At 38.7% G+C, this 20085-nt stretch overlaps 1 protein-coding gene and 1 long non-coding RNA gene across 16 annotated transcripts in view; one reads left to right on the forward strand and one right to left on the reverse strand.

Annotated features, from left to right (window-relative positions):
• SLC24A4 (solute carrier family 24 member 4) overlaps positions 1 to 20085 on the forward strand; it is a 119067-nt gene that overhangs the window by 90186 nt on the left and 8796 nt on the right. For all 15 annotated transcript variants that reach the window (XM_080594219.1, XM_080594206.1, XM_080594218.1 and 12 more), the window contains 5 exons: positions 1699 to 1868; positions 3874 to 4018; positions 15335 to 15501; positions 17703 to 17817; positions 19903 to 20015. In XM_080594219.1, the coding sequence (XP_080450345.1) occupies positions 1699 to 1868; positions 3874 to 4018; positions 15335 to 15501; positions 17703 to 17817; positions 19903 to 20015 (710 nt within the window). The remainder of the gene's footprint in view (positions 1 to 1698; positions 1869 to 3873; positions 4019 to 15334; positions 15502 to 17702; positions 17818 to 19902; positions 20016 to 20085) is intronic.
• On the reverse strand, positions 5058 to 20008 carry LOC308195952. The gene is made up of 3 exons (XR_013951974.1): positions 19879 to 20008; positions 16029 to 16143; positions 5058 to 12804 (listed from the first exon to the last, which is right to left on the reverse strand). It is a non-coding gene; the product is annotated as an uncharacterized lncRNA (long non-coding RNA).

The raw sequence follows: 20085 nt of genomic DNA on the forward strand, positions 1-20085 counted from the left end.
TGGCTATATATAGTCCTTCACAGGAAAAGCTGCTGCGCACTAGCTGCAAAGTCATTGGAGTGGCTGGGCTTCTCATTTGTATGATCAGTTGCAGTACTCAGCAAGGTTAATTTGTTTTAAATGTCAGAAGGGGGTGGATAATTGCTCCTTTATGTTTGCATTACCAAATGCAAAATGACTACTAGTTCTGTTCTCTGTTAGAGATTTAGCTGCAAGGCGAGACTACAGAGTGGATTCTTGGAGAAGGACTCATTTCCTTGTGGAACCAAAGATCTCTTTATGATTCCTCAGGTGACACCAGTGTACTCACTGAAAACTCTTTTAGTGAAACAAAGCAAGACACTCAAATGCAAGAGGGTAAAAGATGTAGCCATTTACATCTTCATTTAGATGATTCAGAGGCTTGCTGGGTTTTTCTTGTTGAATAATGATGGAAGGATACTTTAACTTCAAATATGTCAGAAGATGCTTTGAGACAGCAAAACCTTTATTGCATGATGTGAGTTACTTGCCTGCATGTATCCAGTCTTCTTCCTGAAAAACAAAAATATTTCATCACTGTAACAATGTGAACAATAACTATGTAGATTTGTGTGTTTAGAATAGGTCCGTTTTAATTCCTTTGTTTGAGTTGAATGTTTCCTTAGATTTCCTTTGCTTCCTGGCTGGAATCATGCACTAATAATTATCTTTCACTTCTACCTCCTAAATACTCTTCCTCTTCTTAATGTAAGTAACAATATAAAAGGGGAGTGGGAGGGTGAAGCTAAGCTAAGCAAAGCAGTAAAAAAAAATCAGCAAAGAATTTTTTTTTCTTAACGTATTATTACATGTAATAATTAATATTTATTGCAGTCATATACATATCTTCTGCCCTGCTTTCTAACACCACATGGGTATGTCTCCTGTCTGCTGAGCCTTGCTCTACGTGCTACGTGTAGTCTGTAGCATTTGTGAGGATATTGGTTTGTTGTTAAGCTTTCAAAGTCCTTGCCAGTACTTGTGTTGATTCCCAATATAATTTTGTCTCTCTGTTTGTGTTCTTAGATCACAGAACAAAGCTTTTAACCTTGGTACAATCCTTTATATTAGCAAAGGTGTACTTAAGACGTGATTTTTTTTCTGGACAATTGCTGTTTATCATCATTTCAAGTCTTGTCATGTTAAAAATACTGATAATATTCTGTGAATTCTTTTCCAAAAGGAGTGAGCACAACATTAGGGACTTCTGGATGTGCATCAGTAGCTATTAAGCACCCTAATCCAGTAGGATAGCTTTATAGGTTTCAGGAGTGCAGTCTATGCTTTCACAGTGCATGTGCTTCTGGAGAAGGCTTACAAAGCTGTAGTGGAACTTAAGCACAGAAAACTGGTACTACAACAGGAGTAGCTGGGTAAAAGCTCTTCCCACCAATCTGAGAGTGGGTTGGTGGCTGCCTTAGTGGAGTGAAATCCCCTTTCAGCATGTAGTCTAAATGAGGCGCACTGCTGATGAACAGGTGTTTCTGTTGAGGTGCACCACTGATGAAGCAGGTATTTCTGCAGTACCAGGCTGCAGAAATATTGCAGGAAAGTCACTGGATTTACATTCAGGCATTCAGATTAACGTTACCCCTTGCCTGGGCCTAAAAACTATGGATCTGGGCGACAGGAAGGATGGGTCTTACCGCAACTAACTCTGTCCATTGTGATCATTAGTGAAGGGGATGCAGCAGTATGGCAAAAACAGTGTTGTGATGGTGGATGAGATCATCTGCTCCAGTCCCCCCAAATACCGGTTCCCTGAAGCTGGGTTACGGATTATGATTACAAATAAGTTTGGACCACGCACCAGAATGCGGATGGCAAGCCGACTCATCATTAATGAGGTAGGTTCATTATGGAAACAATAAATGACTATGAAGCAGAGAGAGTCATGCTCATTCTGGAATTCAGATTCTGCACTGTTTCTAGAGGTGGGCTAGTAGCCATGTCACAGCAGATGTGAAGATGGGTTCCCAACTGGCGGTACTGCTTGTCTTAATGGGAGGGTAGTCACAGAGGGACTCCCTTCTCTCCCTGCCAGAAAATATTTGTTTCAATGTGTGCACATTCAGATTTTATCTGCAGCAGAAGAGTTGGTTTTGACCATTACAAAAGTGGTCAAGCTAAGAAAAGGTAATGGCCAGGCTAACCAACAAGTGGTAAGAAGTGCTCTTATATGAGCACTATGTCACACCACATCAGGATGTGATCACATCAGGATCACATCAGATATTTGCCTGCCTTTGTAGTCTTCATAGATGTCAGCTCAAAATGAAAATGGACCAAAATCTTTTCATGAGGGGAATTTGCTCCGAAAGGTTTCAGTTAACTCTTAATTAATATACTGTCACCACCATATATTGCTAGTTTCATACCTTGCAGCTGAACTGACAGGATTGGCCAAGTGACACTGTTCTCAGCTTGCATGAAGTACTTTGGATGAAATTTTCAACCTGCCAACCCTGGCTTCTTTAAAGGCAGGATTTTATCCTTTGCTGCCTACGATATCAAATATGGGAGGTTTTTACTCTGGCAAATAAATTAATTTCAGTAATTTAGGAAATACAAGATTTAGCAAGTTCCTAGAATCTGAACATCATAACACAGTTCATGTGTCTCCCCAGCATTATGAATACCCCACTGAAGGAATGCAGTACTCTAATATGTTTGTAATAAAAGCTCAATTTAAGAGTAAAACAGTGAAATATTTTTAGGTAGTCAGCTTGTTGGTGTACAGTCAACAGCAGGGGAAGGTCAGATAGGGCACACAGTAGCAGTTGTCTCTGTTAAAAAAGTTCTCTTTTTAAAGCAATTCATTGGTCAGAAAAAAATATATTTCTTAATGGCTGTGTGCCCAGAGAGCTGATACTTGCTTGCTGTTCAATATCTGCAAAAAGTGTTCTCTATACCAGGGCATTTTGGATCTATATTCTTATGTATTCTCACTACCAAGGTTTTGCAAAGTATTCAGATACAAGTTTTCTCTATTTTTAATTACTGCGTGTTAATACTGGTTTCAGATTTCTTTTTTTTTTGGCTGATGTGTTGTTGCTTTATTTTTCAAGACAATTGAGAGGACTTCTATGAAGTTGCAAAAATTTGTCATTAAAATAACAGATGTTATCAATCCTGCATTATCTCACCTAACAAACTATTTTTATTTTCTGCAAAAGTATGAACTTGTTGTTACATCTCACATTCTCCAGTGTAGTAACTGGTATATATAATGACATTTAAAACCTATCACTGTAATTGTGCTACATACTATGAATGTAACAGTCTTAAACATGTCTGTATGGGCAATATACAAGCTTTGTGAGAGCTTATATACTTGGACAAGGACAACAACAATCAATCTTTTTTTCTGAAATAGTACCCTAGGAGCTTTATATTTACCTCAAGGAATGGGGATGGGAAGGAGGCAGAAGAGTTTGACCTGAGTAGGAGAGATCTCAGACAATGAGTCATTTGTAAGCCATCTTTAGTAGTGTAGAAACGTCTTGTTACCACTAGATTATGGTGCTGTCACTGTTATGAGTGGGAATTGCTGAGTGAGAATAACTGAGTGCTTCAGAATAACCATGCTTATTAAAACATGGTGTGTAAGAACAGATACCGCAGCTTTCTCAATCATGGTTTGAAATGCTCATGCCACTAATTTTGAGTTGCATGGTTAACACTGACATAAAGACAGAAAGGCCACAGACAGTTTTGTTTGTTGCTGAAAGAGGAAGGCAACACAAGAGAAGCATCAAAGCTCACATGACTGGGGCTGGACAGAAAGCAAAACCCAGGGTTAAGGAAGTCAGGAATAAAACTTACGGTAGTTTTGTCTTTTACACTGTGCAGCGTCAGCGGTTAATCCAATCTGCTAATGGCTCAGGCAAACCACTTCAGAATGGGAGACATGAAAATATTGAAAATGGGAACATCCCTGTGGTGAACCAAGAGGAGGAAAGTGAACAGGACAGTCTATCTCCATTTTCATTGCCAGGTAAGTTTTATTTTCCAGATGTTTAAAGCAAGGAAACAGAAGAGAATTAAAATGCCAAACACTGGGTTATAGGAGTAGACAACATATGAAGGCAGGAGAGGAGGAAAGGGTTTGATTTGGCTGCCTGTAGGCTGGATTTGATGACAGTAAAACAGGACTGGAAGCTACATGATTAAAAGGAGATCTCAGGAAAGTGTTTTCCAACCATCATGCACCATAGTGGTAGAAGTGCCAGTTTGCCAGAAGTAAAGAGAAAGCAAGTAAGGCAGGTGTGTATTCAAAAACTTGTCACACCGACCTGACAGGCACTGCGCTGTTAGTAATTTTGAAGTGAACAGTTAATACTGGTCTACTGGAGATTACTAGGACAGAAGCAACTAGGTATATAAATATATAATAACCTGATGATATAACTTGAATGTAGGGGAGGTTTGGACAAAGAGGAAGGAAGTTTTAAGGGGAGAAATAGTGTTTAATGTTTTTTAAGGTAATTAAAATTCTTAGAGCAGCATTATCTAATAATACCTTTTGAAATTTTTTGGAAACTCTCTGGTGTGAAGGGCTATATAAAACCAGTCTCACTATGTTGGAGCCCACATAGTACATTACAAGTTGACTCTCCCTCAGGTGTTTTGGAGATTAGACAGCAGAGATTAGATAACCTATCACAGGTATGTAGTCACTAGTATTCCCTCACACACTTACCGTTTAACCCCAGTATTACTTGGCATAAATTAATATCACGTGCAGAGAAGAAGGAAGAATTTTCCATGTCTTACATGACTTTAATTTCTTCGAGGTTCTATTTGCTTGACTTACCGTCATTTTGAAAGAGATGTTTGTGACAGAGCAAACATTGAAGCATGCTGTGTAAAGATTGGATAAAACCATCTGTTTTAATGTGTTACTGGACTATGTGCTATTACAGGAGCTTCTTACAGACAGCAGTTGCAGGCTTTCATTGGGGGTGAAGAGTGGAAACAAACTGATTCACAAGAAAGGCCCATTAGATGCATTCCTGATAATCAATGACAGTATGAAAAAAATATTTATATTCTATGGTGGAATAAATGGATTCAAATCAGCAAGGTACTTGTGCACACACAAGCATGTTAGTAATAGTAATAATAACAGTAACAGTAATGAACAACTTCCAAAGAAGAAAAAAAGGCGTCCTCAAAACATCTTAAAAATGCAAGTTTCATTGCAAGTGTTGGCACAGATTTTTTAACTGAGTTGTTTTTCGCAAGTTTTTGGAATCAAGTTTTAATTAGGGCAGTGCAATCATGCATTTATTTTTATATTCCTGGATAATGCATAATTCTAACATGTGGCAAACATTACCTGAAGACCAAATTGTCATATTTGGATTTGTTCAAGACTCAGACATCTTCCCTATGAATAAAAAATAGACTTCAGAGTGGAGCTTCCTCAGTGTTTGATATTCTTAATAGATCAAATGTTTAATAGACCAAATGCCTTGATCTAAGAAGGGAGTTATGAGTTATGTCATTGACCTTTTTTTAATGCAGTTTTTCTGCATTTTTGAGAAAGTCTTTCAAGGTAATTGAGGTGTAACAGGCCAAAGTGGAACCATTGCTGATACAGTTACACTGGAATGGAATAAAAATTCAGCATGAACTCAAAGAGTTTGTGTAAAAGTGGTAAAGTGATTATTTAAAATACTCATCATTATTTTCAGTTGTTGTTACTCCACTGTTGTCTGGAGATGAGTTTCTATTGGTTGGATCATCACTCCTCAACTGTTATCCTGTACTTCAGTGCCTGGTAAAATTATGGAGAAGATTGTACTGGCAGTTATTGGAAAACACTTGAAAGATAATGCAGTCATTGGTCACAGCCAACACAGGTTCTTAGGAGAAAAGTCCTGCTCAACTAGCTTAATTTCTTTTTATGACAAAGTTACCCATCTAGTTGACCAAGGGAAGCCAGTAGATGTGATCTTTTTGGATTTTGACAAAACTTTCGATACTGTCTCTCACAGTATCCTTCTGGACAAAATGTCCAGCATACAGCTAGACAAGTACATAATATAATAGCTGAACAACTAGCTGATGGATTGGGCTCAAAGGACTATAGTAAATGGAATTACATCAGACTGGCAGTCAGTCACTAGTGGGGTTTCCCAAGGCTCCATTTTAGGGCCAGTTCTCTTCAATGTTTTTATAAATGAATTGGACGCAGGAGTCAAATACAATACTAAATAAGTTTGTGGATGATACTAAATTGGGAGGAGCTTTTGACTCCCTTTCGGGTAGAGAAGCCTTGCAGAAAGATGTTGACAAATTAGAGGGCTGGGCAATCACCAACCATGTGAAATTTAACAAGAGCAAGTGCTGGATTCTGCACCTGGGATGAGCCAACCCTGGGTATATGTACAAACTGGGGGAGGAGAGGCTGGAGAAAACAGCCCTGTGGAAAAGGATCTGGGAGTTTTGGACAACAGCAAAATAAATACGAGTCAATACTGTGCCCTGGCAGCCAAAAGGGCCAAAAGTACCATGGATGCATCAAGCCTGGCATTGCTAGCCGGTCAAGGGAAGGCATTGTCCTGCTCGGCTCTGTGCTGGTGCGGCCTCAGCTCGAGTACTGTGTGCAGTTTTGGGTGCCACAGTATAAGGACATAAAATTATCAGAGTGTGTCCAAAGGAGGTCAACTGAGATGGTGAAAGGTCTGAAGGGCAAGACGTATGAGGAGCAGCTGAAGTCCCTTGGTTTGTTCAGCCCAGAGCAGAGCAGGCCGAGGGGAGGCCTCATGGCGGCCTGCAGCTCCCTCACGAGGGGAGCGGAGGGGCAGGCGCTGAGCTCTGCTCTCTGGGGACAGCGACAGGACCCGAGGGGACGGCATGGAGCTGGGACAGGGGAGGGTCAGGCTGGGTGCTAGGGAAAGGTTCTGCACCCAGAGGGTGGTCAGGCACTGGGACAGGCTCCCCAGGAACAGGCCTGCTGGAGTTCAAGAAGCGTTCAATGCTCTGAGAAATGTAGTTTGACTTTCAGGTATTTCTGTGTGGAGCCAGGAGTTGGACTTGATGATCCTTGTGGGTCTGTTCCAACTCGGGATAGTCTATGATTCTATGATTGCATTCTGACAGAGAATTCTTCTAATTTTCCTTTCAAAAGTACATTTTTAATAACCTTGAGGAAAATGTAAAGAAACAGCATTATTCTTTGTTGCTTAAGTACTATGGCACAATCAGTAGCCTAAAAAAATCCTGACATTTGAAACTGGCTTTAGAGAAAAGTTTCCCAGAATCCCCTCTATTTTTTCTTTTGATATATTTTCAGGCCAGGAATAAGGCACATACATTTTCTAAAGATCAGAACTTCATGTATTCTTTCAATACATAAATAGCTCTATGAAGAATAAGCACTGAAAGGACTTTCCAAGTCAACTGCTTGCAGTGTGATATGTAGAAAATTCACTTTTTTTTTTTTAAGAACTGCAACAGAAATGGCTATGAATTGGCCCAACCCTTTTTTTTTATTCTGCAGTTCTTTAGTCACCTTTTTTAGCCTAGTTTGGATTTTGACTTTCTTTCTTCAAATTATATGTTCTATATATTTTTGAAAGAACATTTTTTTTCTGAAACAGAAATAAACATAGATGAAGTTTAAAGCATTGCATCATCTTGAAGTAATGTCCTGTTATCATTTGCTATCTGAAAGATTTGCTTATTCTTTTCCTTTATACCCTATGGTGGTGCTTAGTAATAAAAGTAGGACTTCAGTACAAAGAAATAGAGAAAAAGAACATTACATGAAAACAGTCCTAACTAGTCTCTAGCTTAGATTCCATATGTCAAACATACAGAGATATTCACCCCCAGGGTGTGGCTCAGGCCTGTCTTGGAACAGGAGGCAATACATAGTTTTTACGGAAGCTGCATATGTTATCATGCAAACCAGCCTTTGCCTTTGGTTTCTATGTGGGAAGAAATGTTCTCTTTAAAAGAGGAATTCCTTTTTTGACCTAACTGTAAGGCCATGAGTAATTATCTTCCAAGACAAAGGTTCATTTGATGCTCTACTGTTCTATTACTCTACAGTTGTTTGGAAACAGGTCTTAAACTCCAGGGGAGAAAAAATGAAAAAAGGATGAGAATAAAGCAGGATGAAACCGAGCAAACATATGTTGACAACAAAATGATGTATAAAAGCCCTTGCATAGCTCAGTAGTGTTTTAGAGCCCAGACTCGGAAAAACATTTCTGTGCAGCTCTTAATGGATGCTTAAATCCCATTCATTGTCACATGTTCAAGATCCTTTAAAATACTCGGTGTTCTCAGCTCCTGCTGGTTTCACAGAAATGAAGAATTCCTTCGTTTATAGGATTGGACCATGGATGCTTTATGTAAGTCATGATGGTGTTAGCTAAAATAGGAATATTAATTCCTGGAGCTAAAATAAAACAGAAATAAAGGAGATTAGCAATCCTGCCCATTTTGATATGGATCCAAAGTACAGAGACAACATGTAGGAGAGAAGCAAAAATTAATAGCATCTACTAAAAACGTAGAAAATGTTCATACTCAGGTCAAACCAAGTGTTCACCTACCCCAATATTCCAAATCCAACCATGACTTTATGAAGAAGTCTTGGGAAGAATGGGACAAGACAAGTTTATGTGATATTACCGTGAAACCAATTCTGCCCTTCAGCTATTTTCAGCTCAAGGAATTTCCTGGACTGAGTGTGATTTTTGAGCATTAAAAAATCCTTAGTGTATTTCTTCTTCATTAATTTGCCTAGTTCTCTTTGCAAACATTAACACCCACAACATCCTTTGGCAAGGAGTTTACTGCCTCCTTTTACTAGCTTTGAACCTGACTCCTACTAGCTTCATTTGATGTCTTCTTTTATTGGAAAAGACAGTGAACAAAATAAATCCCATGTAACTCACTGACACTTTGGATGCTGTGGACCTGTATGATATCCCCCATGAAATTGTGTGTCTTTGAGGCTGAGCTAGAGACATTAAACAGTTCCACGTGGAAATCTCTCTAGTTTATATCTCTGCAAACACTGATGCAGAGAATTCTCTGCAACAGCCCTGTCTTCTGTCAGTGCTCCTTTATACTTTGATCACCAGTGGCTCCAGCATGCTTCCTGCTCCTAATGTATTTGAAGTAAGATTTACTGAAATTTTTGTTCTTCTTTGTAGTTGTTTCTCAAACTGTTTTTCTCTCCTGTTTTATGTGCTTTTACCTAAATTCAGAAACATGACTGAGTTAGGAAGGAGCTAGTTCCCATAGCTTCTTGCATAAGAGAGAAGTTCTTCCAAGAAGACATTTGAAAGCAGGACTTAACTGCTGTATTCTGATTTTTTTTTTTTTTTGCAAGAGCTTCCCCTTATCCACTGGCTGTGTAGTGGTACATCTACCACAGAATTTTATTTCACAAGTGTGTTTCTGGGGCAGATCTCAAAGTTTTTTGCATGTACTGCAGTTTGATTTGCATCGTATTCTTGGAGCTCATGAACCAGACTCCTTTTGTAGAAAACTAAACTGGAAAGTGTGTTCCAGGGGAGCAACTAATGTGCTCTATGTAGGAGGAGGATACGCAGGAGAAACTGGCAGAAAAAAAGGCACGGATTTAATTTAGTAACTCTATTATGTTTGCTCATCGCTTCACTCTGAAAGAGTGAAGAGGAACTTGAGAAAATCTATAAATTTCAGTTCTCCCTTAAAAAATATTGATAAAGTAGAAAGCAAGGTTAAAACATAAAAATAAACCATGCCAAAATCTGACCAAGTCAAACATGGTATAGTGAGCACACTGCTCGATTACTTTTAATTGTTGTTGAATATTGTCCTGTGTAAAGCTATAGGAACTCTGAGAGTAAAGCTTGTTTCTGCAGATGGTGCAAATTCCTTTTTTTCAGGACCAGTTTCCAGTGTACCAAAAATGTGTTTTTAAGAGAAAATTATTGGCATAAATCTGGGTATGCAAAGTGTGGTAAAGGCACAGGCTCAGAATAGAAATCTGGGTTGGTTTGGGCAGATCTCATGGTCTGGAATTTGGAACTTGTATTCTGGAAAATGAAACTTCCGAGAAGAGCGTTAGTATTTTGGAAAACAGTCTGTTTTGGAGGAGAAGTAAAACCTCGGTATTTTTCACAGGAAAAAGAAAAAAGTTTCCAAAGCTCTGTTGCAGAAGAATTAAAATAAGAATGTTTTAACATGTCAGCTGTCTGCTTGGAGGGCTGACAAAGGTTGGGCTTTCTTGGACACCTTTCTGTCCACTGTGTAGGCTGGCTCCAGCATGTTAATACAGAGAGTCTCACTTCCACGCCTCCTAGGGAAACTTTCAGAGCTGAAATCAGTAAGGATTTTCAAAGAAGGTGGAGGGGCAGCTTCCGTGTCAATTTTCCTGACAGTGAAGTAAAAAACATTTTCTTAGAAATTTTTGATTTCTCAACAAAGGCATTTTCCAGTTGAAAATAATTCTGATGGAAAATTCACAGTGGATCCAGTTTATTATATCTCTTTTGGTTGCTCCTATCTTAAGTCCCATACTTGGACAAAAGATTATATTCCTCTGTTGTGTTTTGGATACAGCACATGCTCAGGAATGAATTAAGCTTTCAGGTTGGCTAATTTACGTATACTAATTTTTTCTAGTCACTCTCAGTGCTGATGAGCCACAGCAGTTTCTAGCAGAATTGTGCTCGCTTTCTGATTTATTACAAAGCTCCCAATGTGGAGGTGTGTATGTTGCTGCTGCACATTTTCAGGTCAAGATTTGAATTAATATTGCTAATGATATGTGGATGTAAATTTAATCTTTGTAAATATAAAGCCTAATTAAGACCCAGGGGATGGGTGATTTAAAAATCACTTTTCATTGGGAAAAAAAGTGTGTTCATTTTTTGCTAATGGAAAATAGTAGATAAATGTAAAAAGATAAACATTAAAAAAAAAAAAAGGAATTTACAAATTATGAAGTAGAGCACTGAAAAATTCTACAGCAATAGACATCCTAGGCCAGCCTGGAAATGCCTTGCTTTTATTGTAAGTTTACTGTTGTCAAAAACAAAACAAACAAAAAAAGCAAGCAAGCAACCAACCAAACAAGCAAAATCAACAACAACAACAAAAAACAAACCCAAACTTCAGAAAAATAGAAATCAGCAGCAAACTCCAGGAAACCTTCCTCATTTTGCAGATAGATTAAATTAGAGAAAACTTTTCCTGTTTTCAGATTACCTTAAATTAGGAATGTATAGGATTTCATAACAGTACAGTTAGGAAAATCCCATATGCCAATTAGACTCATGCTTTTCAGGGAAGTTATAACATTTTTTAGATCATTCATCTACTAAATTGCGTACAGAAGATTCCCCTTTCACACTGGAAGATGTAGACGTGTTCTGAAGTAGCTAAAATGTGGAGTAGAGGTCTGTGCTTGATTGCTGTCCTTTTAAAGGGAAGACTAAGTGACAAAGCTGTCAAATTTAAGTGATTTAAATGTTTTAAAGTAACTTGGATCTGCTCCTGGCAGTGTAGTTGCAGTCTGTCTTCAGCAAAAGTGTTTTCTGTGCAGCTTATTGACTAGGGCATGTAGGCTGTCTGCGCTATGTGCATTTGGAAGTTCTGTTTGAGGCTGGCCCTAGCTTGGGCCCATGGACTACACGCTCATTATTATTTGGAGCATTGTAGGTGTGTGCCTCTGGTTCAGCTGTATACCTGTGGAATTTCATTGGTGTGATCCAAGGCAGTCCTGCATCACAGACCAAACTCCAATAAATGGGGAGAGCTAGGAGATTTACTTCAAGGGTACAATCCTGATCTGAATGAAAACACAAGGGTAGTTTCACGCCTTTGTTCAAGTTCGTCTCTACGTGGTGTGAAGGTTGCAAATAGGATAGTATTTTTCCTATAAAAAGGCAACTTCTGTAGTGCCTTAAGGAACTATTCCTTTCCTGTCAGTGCTACAAGGTGTGCTGTTAACTTCTTTCACCAGTACACTATCTGTATGTGAAAGTGATTATTGTGATCCAACTTCTGGAAAGAAGGGCCCAGAAACGTACTGACATTTACCAAAGGGCTCTTTGTGGTAGGGCTGCCCTTTATTATACGTTTTCAGAAACATTGTAATCAAGCTCTTCTATAATGATGTGTTCTGTAATAAAGCAGAAATATTCTCATTATAGTCAGGGTGGGGGCTCAACAACCAACATATGCCTTTCCTCAGCTACATGAGTTGCTGGAGGAGCCTTCAGGCCCACGGTTCACAAGAGTGCCATTAAAACAACTGAGCTCACATCTTGTAATGGGACTGTTTGTGTATTTTTACAGAGCAGCTATGTATTGAATAATAGTCTTAATGAGGAGGATAATTTTCTTCCTAAGCAACAAACACGAAACAATTTGTCATGAACTAAAAGCCTAACACAATTTCACAAATTTATTGCTAAATCACTTTAATGATTATTTTAGAGTGGACGGTCAAAAACGAAAAGCAGCACAAGAAATAGCTTCAAAAGTGCTAAAGAAAATGAAATTGTCAATCTGGATATTGTTTTTGTATTCATTTTAGCCAGGTGAAGTGAATGGAAGGCATCAGGTTCATGAGGAAATGAAGCTTGGAGGTTGCTGCTAAACTTGCTAAATTCTTACTAAACTGCCGTGTCTCAGCAGAAGAGCAGACTTCCTTAGCATTGGGTGCCACACAGGTTCCATGACCCAACACAGTAGGAGCTGAAGAAAACAGCCTTGGGCAGAACTGAGGTCAGCTATCTGAAGGCTTGTAAAAGCTGGCAAGCCCTGTTGCAAAAGAGAAGCCAGTGTAAGGTGTGTCAGGTAGGCTGCTTTGTTCATGATAGTTCGGAACTACTCCAGGCCAACTGCCAATGGCCAGTCTCCTTCTCTGTTAACCCTACAAAATTATCCTTTGTGTTCCCCAAAGTCTCAAGCCTGGTTGTATGTGATGAGTGCAAACATCACTTTCACAAACTATGTAGCTCTAAAGAACCATTCTGACCCAGACTCTTGTGGATGAAGCATCACTAGTAATAACTTTTAAATCTGACACACGTCCATTCAATCTGAACAAAGATAGGGGACAGGCAAATAATTCTCCACCAACATTTCTGTTTCCCTGGGTATGAGCAAGCACAGCAATGCCAGTGGTAAGGCACTGTGAATTGTCACAGTTAAGTGTTTTTTAGGTAATTAAGGACATCAGACAGGATCTCTGACACAATACATGTTCTCCAACAGAGGCTGAGAACATCTGTTGATTCCCTATTTGTTCTGCAGACAATTTTGTTTCTCTTATTCATGTTATTGAAAAGACAAATGGGCTGAATCTCCTGTGTGTAGCACCTCTGAAGTCAGTCAGATTAAGCCAACATCAGATCAGAATCAGATCCATAATTTTTTCCTGTCAAACTGTCGCCCACTCACCCTGCATTTGGAATTAACAATGGGGAAATTACCAGCCTGGGCCATGCTGACTTGTTTGACTATGAACCAGGCTTAGCAACATGGGTAGACAAAGAGTAGAAATTAACCAGCAGGAGTCTTTTAATGATCCAAACCAAAACAAATAAAACAGAAGGAGGTATAAAATGCCATAGGATATTTACAGTCTCATTAACAGAGTTAGTGAGATGTGAGCTAACAAGTGTCATTTCTTTTTCTGGACAGACCAGAATGATTACTGTTTTTAGAACCTGTATAGCAGTATATGTAAGCAGAGGGGAAAAGGGCTTCCCTGTAAAATCTGTGTTGTGTTCCCAGTGTCATGTAAAAATTTAGAAGTAGAATTGACGAAGGAGACTTTAGTAGCTTTATGTGTTATAAGTTCCACAGCCACAAGCTAAAAGGGAATAAAGAGCCAAGCTTAGTCTAAGGTTTCCTGGTGGGCTCCTGGCATCCTAGAATTTACAAGGATATCTCAAGTTAAGGAGCTGATTCATAACTTAGCCCTAGAATACATACCTAAGTAAAATGAAGACCTGCATTTGCAGTTTAATTCAACTATTAAGGAGCCTCGTAAATTACAAAGATGTTATTAATTTTAAAAGGTTTAACTTTTGATTTCTTTGTATACATTTGTATATATTTGATTTCTTTGTGTACATTGCTCCAGAGGACAGATTTAATTCTAACTGAATCCATTGACAAAAACTTGCATTGAAAAATCCTTAATTCCAAAGTTTTTGCAGAAAGAAAATTCCTGGTGAAGCTGATGGGAGTTTTCTTAGCTGCCCTTCATAATTGAATTAACTTCACTGAAAGATGTATCTGATAATTTCCTTCAGTGTGATTACCCGTTATATTAAAAATGGCGTATTTTATCAGATTGTATACGTATCATTGTCAGTTTATGATGGAAATCCTTACTAGCAGAATTCTAAATCTATGTAAGGAAAACCCAAACAAAAACCACTGTGCAGTTGCCTGTGCTACTTGGATTTATCCTGATCAACAAATTTGTTATCATACTTGCAGGATACGTTATGAAAGGTAAGTAAGTGCCACAGAGATTTATGACCCAATTGTAAAATAATTCTCTTCTTTGTATTGAGAATTACATGCACATTTAAAATAATACACATTTTTTGACAAATAAGAAGGCATGTACTTGTCTTCATCAATAGTGACATTTGTCTGGTATTGCTCACCTGTTGATTTCAGGGAGTTGTATGATGGAAGTCATTGTCTATAGTCTTGTTTTATGGAGGATAAGAGACTAGCCCAAGGTGTGCAGTTGGAGGGAGTAACGAGTCTAGGTCTCCTAAGTCCTAGTTTGAAGTTCTGCCCAAGTGTCCACAGCTGGGTATGTGAAATGAGTTTATCATGTTCACAGGTTGGATCTGTGATTCAGTTTTCTTTGAAATTATTTTCTGTAGCTGCACAGAAGTTGCAGGTCATTTTAACTACAAGGATTTCCATCTTCCTTTTAAAAAGTCATGCTTCTTTATTGTTTGTTTGTTTTTAATTGTGCCTTTGAATTAATAGTAACAGAGGTATTTGAAAGAGCAACAAATTAGACCATTAATTTTGGTTTTAGAAGTAGCCATACTTTAAATCCTTATAAATCCTACTTGGATTTACATATACTTAGGGAGGCTTAGCCTTAAGATTCTGGATGTGCATGCAAGGGCAGAATTTGGTTGAGATTGCAAACAGAGAGCAAGTATAGATGAAAGATACACTGGAAAATGAGCTGACATGCACAGTTGTAACCAGCTTTCAGAGATCTCGTCATCTGCTGTATTCAAAGAAATGTGGGCCTGGGATAGTGATGAAAAAAATAAACTGGTTCTTTCCTTTCTTTGTCCTGCAGATGGAAAAATGAACAAAGTTAAATGGATTTTGACGTGGCCATTGATATTCTTGCTTTTTTGCACCATTCCAAACTGCAGCAAACCGCGCTGGGAGAGTTGGTTTATGTTCACATTTGTCTTATCCACTCTCTGGATTGCCTTGTTCTCCTACTTCATGGTGTGGATGGTAAGCACATGTAGCAAGATGTGCTGTACTGAGTGAAACGTGCATCACAAAATAGATCATAGACTTTTGTATATTTGTTAAAGACATAATCATGGTGTAGTCTCTTCAGTTTATACTCTTAATTATTATAATTTTAGCATTCTGCTACTCTTTCCTGCACACACGATTGGGCCTTTACTATATAGGGCCCAACACAGCGCATGAAGGTGCCAGCTTGATTTTCAAAACAATGTGAGCATCCACATCCTACTAATGAAAGGGAATCTAAGTGGTAGCATGCAATTCACAGCAGCTGTCCTGAGACACCTTTAGAAATTTGGCTGTAGGCTCTGATACTGAAACATACTGAAAAGGCAGATGGATGGCAAAATTTGAAGTGCTGTAAAACACCTCGAGTAGAGTGGAATAATGCAAGAAAGTTCTTCTTAGTGAAGAGTATTATGCTTGCTTGTATGCTTCCATTTGCCCTAGATCTGTGAGAAGTAGTATATCAGGTGTAGTAATTTGTGACCAAGGAGCACACTTACTTGGAGATTTGAATAGCTTCCTTTTTTCTTTCTTTCTTTTCTTTTTTCACTTTCTTAAGTTTACGTTTGCAGTCAGAGAATAGGCATGAATAGGAAAGCGTCCTCAAAGTAGTTTCTGTGATGGAAACAAAAATAACCATAATTTTGAAGTATAGAAAGTTACCTTTTTCTATTCTAAAAGATGCAAGCCCAGGAAGTTGTATATACCTATCGCTAGAAGATGGGATGTGCTGCCAAAGAATTCATATGCTCATTTTTTCCTTTTAAAGGAAAATATAGTGAAGAGGCAGTCAGCTTGTTTCGTGTTCAGACTATGCATATGTCTTACACATATACACACTCATAGCCACATATATATTCTTATAGGCATATATATGGAAGACTTTTTGTTCATGAGCTCTTTACCTGCAAAATATTTTTGGATAGAGAACATCTCTGCCTTCTCCAAATGTGTCAGACATTCGCAGATTGCTTTACATTTATGCTTCCTCTCATGGAAGATTCCGTGTTTTCTATATACTTGATGCACAATGTTTTGCATTATAAAGTAATCCCCCACTCTCTTAACGTTGAGAAATCCATATGCCAGCCACTCATTCTGCCTGGTATAATGGTGCCAAAGCCATACATTCATTTCATACCATATGTCCTTTGTCAGACCATGCTCTGTACCTTGGTTCCATTTGCAGAAGTCCCTTTCACAAACAAGAGACATACACACCAAGGCTCCAACACCTCTTATTTTAAGACACACGCAGACCTTAATACTCTGTTACCACTTGCAGCAGGAGAATGATGCCTACTCCTACTTCTGAGCCACAGCTTGCTTCTGAGAACATGAAGGTTTGTTAGTGGGTTCCTAAAGAATACCTTTTCCTTGGCAAAGGGTCCAGTCTTCCTCCTGTAAGAGACTGGCAAACTACTTCAAGAAAACAACACAGAGACTTAAAGGCTTTCACCCTTAGCAGTCTTTGCAAGGAAGCAGCTGCCTGTTCCTGCTTCAGTCCTCTTGCTCTCACAAGGCCATTCCCTTTGCATGCTCAGCTGCCTGTTCAGCCTTTTCTCCTGACTCTTTTTCAGTCTTCTTTGGATGTTCCAGCTAAATACTATTCCCTGTTCTCTCCCAAGAGTTCTGCTACAAGCTTCAGCCCTCCCTTTAGCACTTTTAAAGCTGCATCTGGATTCTCAGGGGATAGTATAACCAGACACGCTCACTTTGGGATTATATCAGGAGTCATTCAAGAAAGTGTTTCCTTCTTCATGTGTTGGAGTATAATAAGTTCTTCGTATTTCTGGCCCTATATCACAATGTAAATTGACTCCAGTCCTCTTGAGAAAAGAACCAATAAGGATCTTGCCATTTTGAGAATAAAGTAAAAACAAAACCATGTCTGTGCTTTTCCTTAAAAAATCAGTATGTCCTATTAGAATTACAGAAAATGGTGCTTATTTTTTGCTCATAAAATGTTGAAGAATATGACCAAAGTACTTTTCCTTTTTACAAGGTTGATTTTAGGCTGGTTATTCCACACTTACTTCATTTGCAGAAATAGATTTGAGTCTAATTCTGCTAGGATCCACACCAGAAATCAAAGTTAAGAGTCTGTCACCACTGTATTGGATTGAGGAGACTTTCCAAATGTGACAGGGTAACCTACTTTCCTCATTGTTCAGGTGACGGTGATCGGATACACGCTTGGGATACCAGATGTGATCATGGGCATTACTTTCCTAGCTGCAGGAACAAGTGTCCCAGACTGCATGGCCAGCCTAATAGTAGCAAGACAAGGTACTGTGCCTGCAGGAGCATTCCTGCAATGTTACATACTTCCTCTATGATTTGCTTCCTCCATACAAACAAATCCTCAATGCAATTTTATTCTTATTTATTTATTTATTCTCACTGTTTCAGGGCCCAGTTAAAAAATAAAATGCTTTGTTAAGTTTGGTGAACTAAGAAGTCATCCCTGTCCTGTTACTGTTTGCTTATTGAGACTGGGCACAGCCTAACATTCTTGAAGGTCATTCAAAACTCAGATATCCCATGCATGGTGTTATCAGTCCGGGTAAAAAGATACGAGCCAGACAAAACTGGAATATCAGCTATTAAAAAAACTGCATTGAAGAATATGTGCTAACCAGCACTAGTCCATGTAAAACTTGTACTGATTTTTAGAAGACCTCCTGAACCCAGGGGAGTGAAGTGGTTAAGATGATCTGGCAGAAGTGATGTTGCTCCAAGCATACTTTTCATCCAAATGCAGACCTCTTTCCCTTTGGGATATATGAATAGTGGCACTGGAAAGGCTTTTAGATAAATGTTAGCTATGTCTTCATCAGCTTTCCCACTGAAATTTTAAAATGTTTTCTCATGTATTTTTAACATTTGATTAAGGTTTTTTACTTTTTTTTTTTTTTTTTGAGAAATGTCTGTAGCCGTATTCCTTCCTGTTGTTGAAAAACATTAAACCCAAAATGATCACCCTGTACTATGTACTACAGGAGGATAAGAACAGCTCCTAATTGTATTCTTTTCCACCATTCTTATCTCCATAGTCTGTTTTTGTCCCAGATAATAAGATCTCCAGAACACATCACCGAGCAAATAACAAGAGTTCTGAAGTGATAAATTAAGTACCCCAAAGTCCCACATTTGTAGTTTGAGATAGAAATAATGATCTTAAATTCCACTTGATTAAAAAGAATGATCTATTTAAAATATTTCATTCTTGAATTTGTATTATCTCTTTTGTGCAGGAAAATCTCACAAAAGCAGAACAAAAGTATTCAGGATTCTTGATTCTTATGGAACAACCTTCCTACTAAATTAGCTTTCCATATGTAGTATTAAGTGAACAGCTTTTTGAAAGAACAGAAGGAAAACGTTACATTTTTTAATTAACAGAGTGCTGCTTTAAATCAGTTCTTTAGTATTAGGAGAAAGTACTGAAAGGATTGTTTCCTCTGAAAGTGAAGCTAAGCAGTAGCTTGGGGAAAAAGCAGCCCCTCTTGTTCAAGAACAGTGTTTTTCCACTGCTTGGAATCCAAGAAGATGGTTACAAGACAAATTGCAGACAAATATCTAAAGAGTAGAGAGGGACACTGCCTTGAAAAGCAGCAGATCGAAAGCACAACCTTTCTATGAGCATCTCCCTTCATGCAGAGACTGTACCTGTGATCCGGCAGTGTCTGTCTGTGCTCTCTATACTCTAAGTATTTGTAGGATGCGTCCCATTTATGTCAGAGTTCCTCTTCCTTCCTGGTGTGGGTTTTGCAGAAAGGAGTCAATAGTTAAGCCAGTGCCTTGGGGAAATTAGACAGAGAAGAGTTCTTCTGCCTTCCTCACGTTTATTGATACTGGTGCAGAATGAGATGGCAGTCAGTGATGAGCATTAGGACTGGATTTTGAGTAATGCCTAGCAACTTCATCACCATTTACTCTTATTATTAAATTTTTATTTCATGTCCCACTTGATGGTTCCTAAAGGGAAGTGACTGCTGATTAAACCCGTACCCCACAGAAGTGCTTAATATCTTTGACTCCCATCTGGTTGAGTTTTTTCTGGACCACTTTTCATTATCCATGTGAGCTGTGTGTCCACAGACTAAATCCAGTAGCTAATCTGCAGGTTCCCCGTGGCTGCAGTCTATTTAGAACACAAGAGCATCAACTTCATTTTTGAACTGGCATTGAACACATAGGCTGAATGAATACCATGCACTCAGTAAAGCTTTCCAAGCCACAAAGAAGATGCAGACTGGCTAGTCCAAGGGGGCTTGGATCAATGCCAATCATTCCCCTTTAACTTCCTGTAGAACACTGAATTTTGATCCTACACTTTGTTTTTACCTGAAGGTTGTTTTTCCTTTGCAGGCCTTGGTGACATGGCAGTATCCAACACAATAGGAAGCAATGTCTTTGACATTCTGGTGGGCCTTGGTGTTCCATGGGGTTTGCAGACCATGGCGATTGATTGTGGATCAACTGTATGTATACTGGACATGTTTTTAATGTGTTCTTTTTCTCTATTAAAAAGCAATCAGTCAACCATATCCT

Source organism: Anser brachyrhynchus (assembly GCF_964034855.1).
Source record: "Anser brachyrhynchus genome assembly, chromosome: 5".
Lineage (NCBI taxonomy): Eukaryota > Metazoa > Chordata > Aves > Anseriformes > Anatidae > Anser > Anser brachyrhynchus.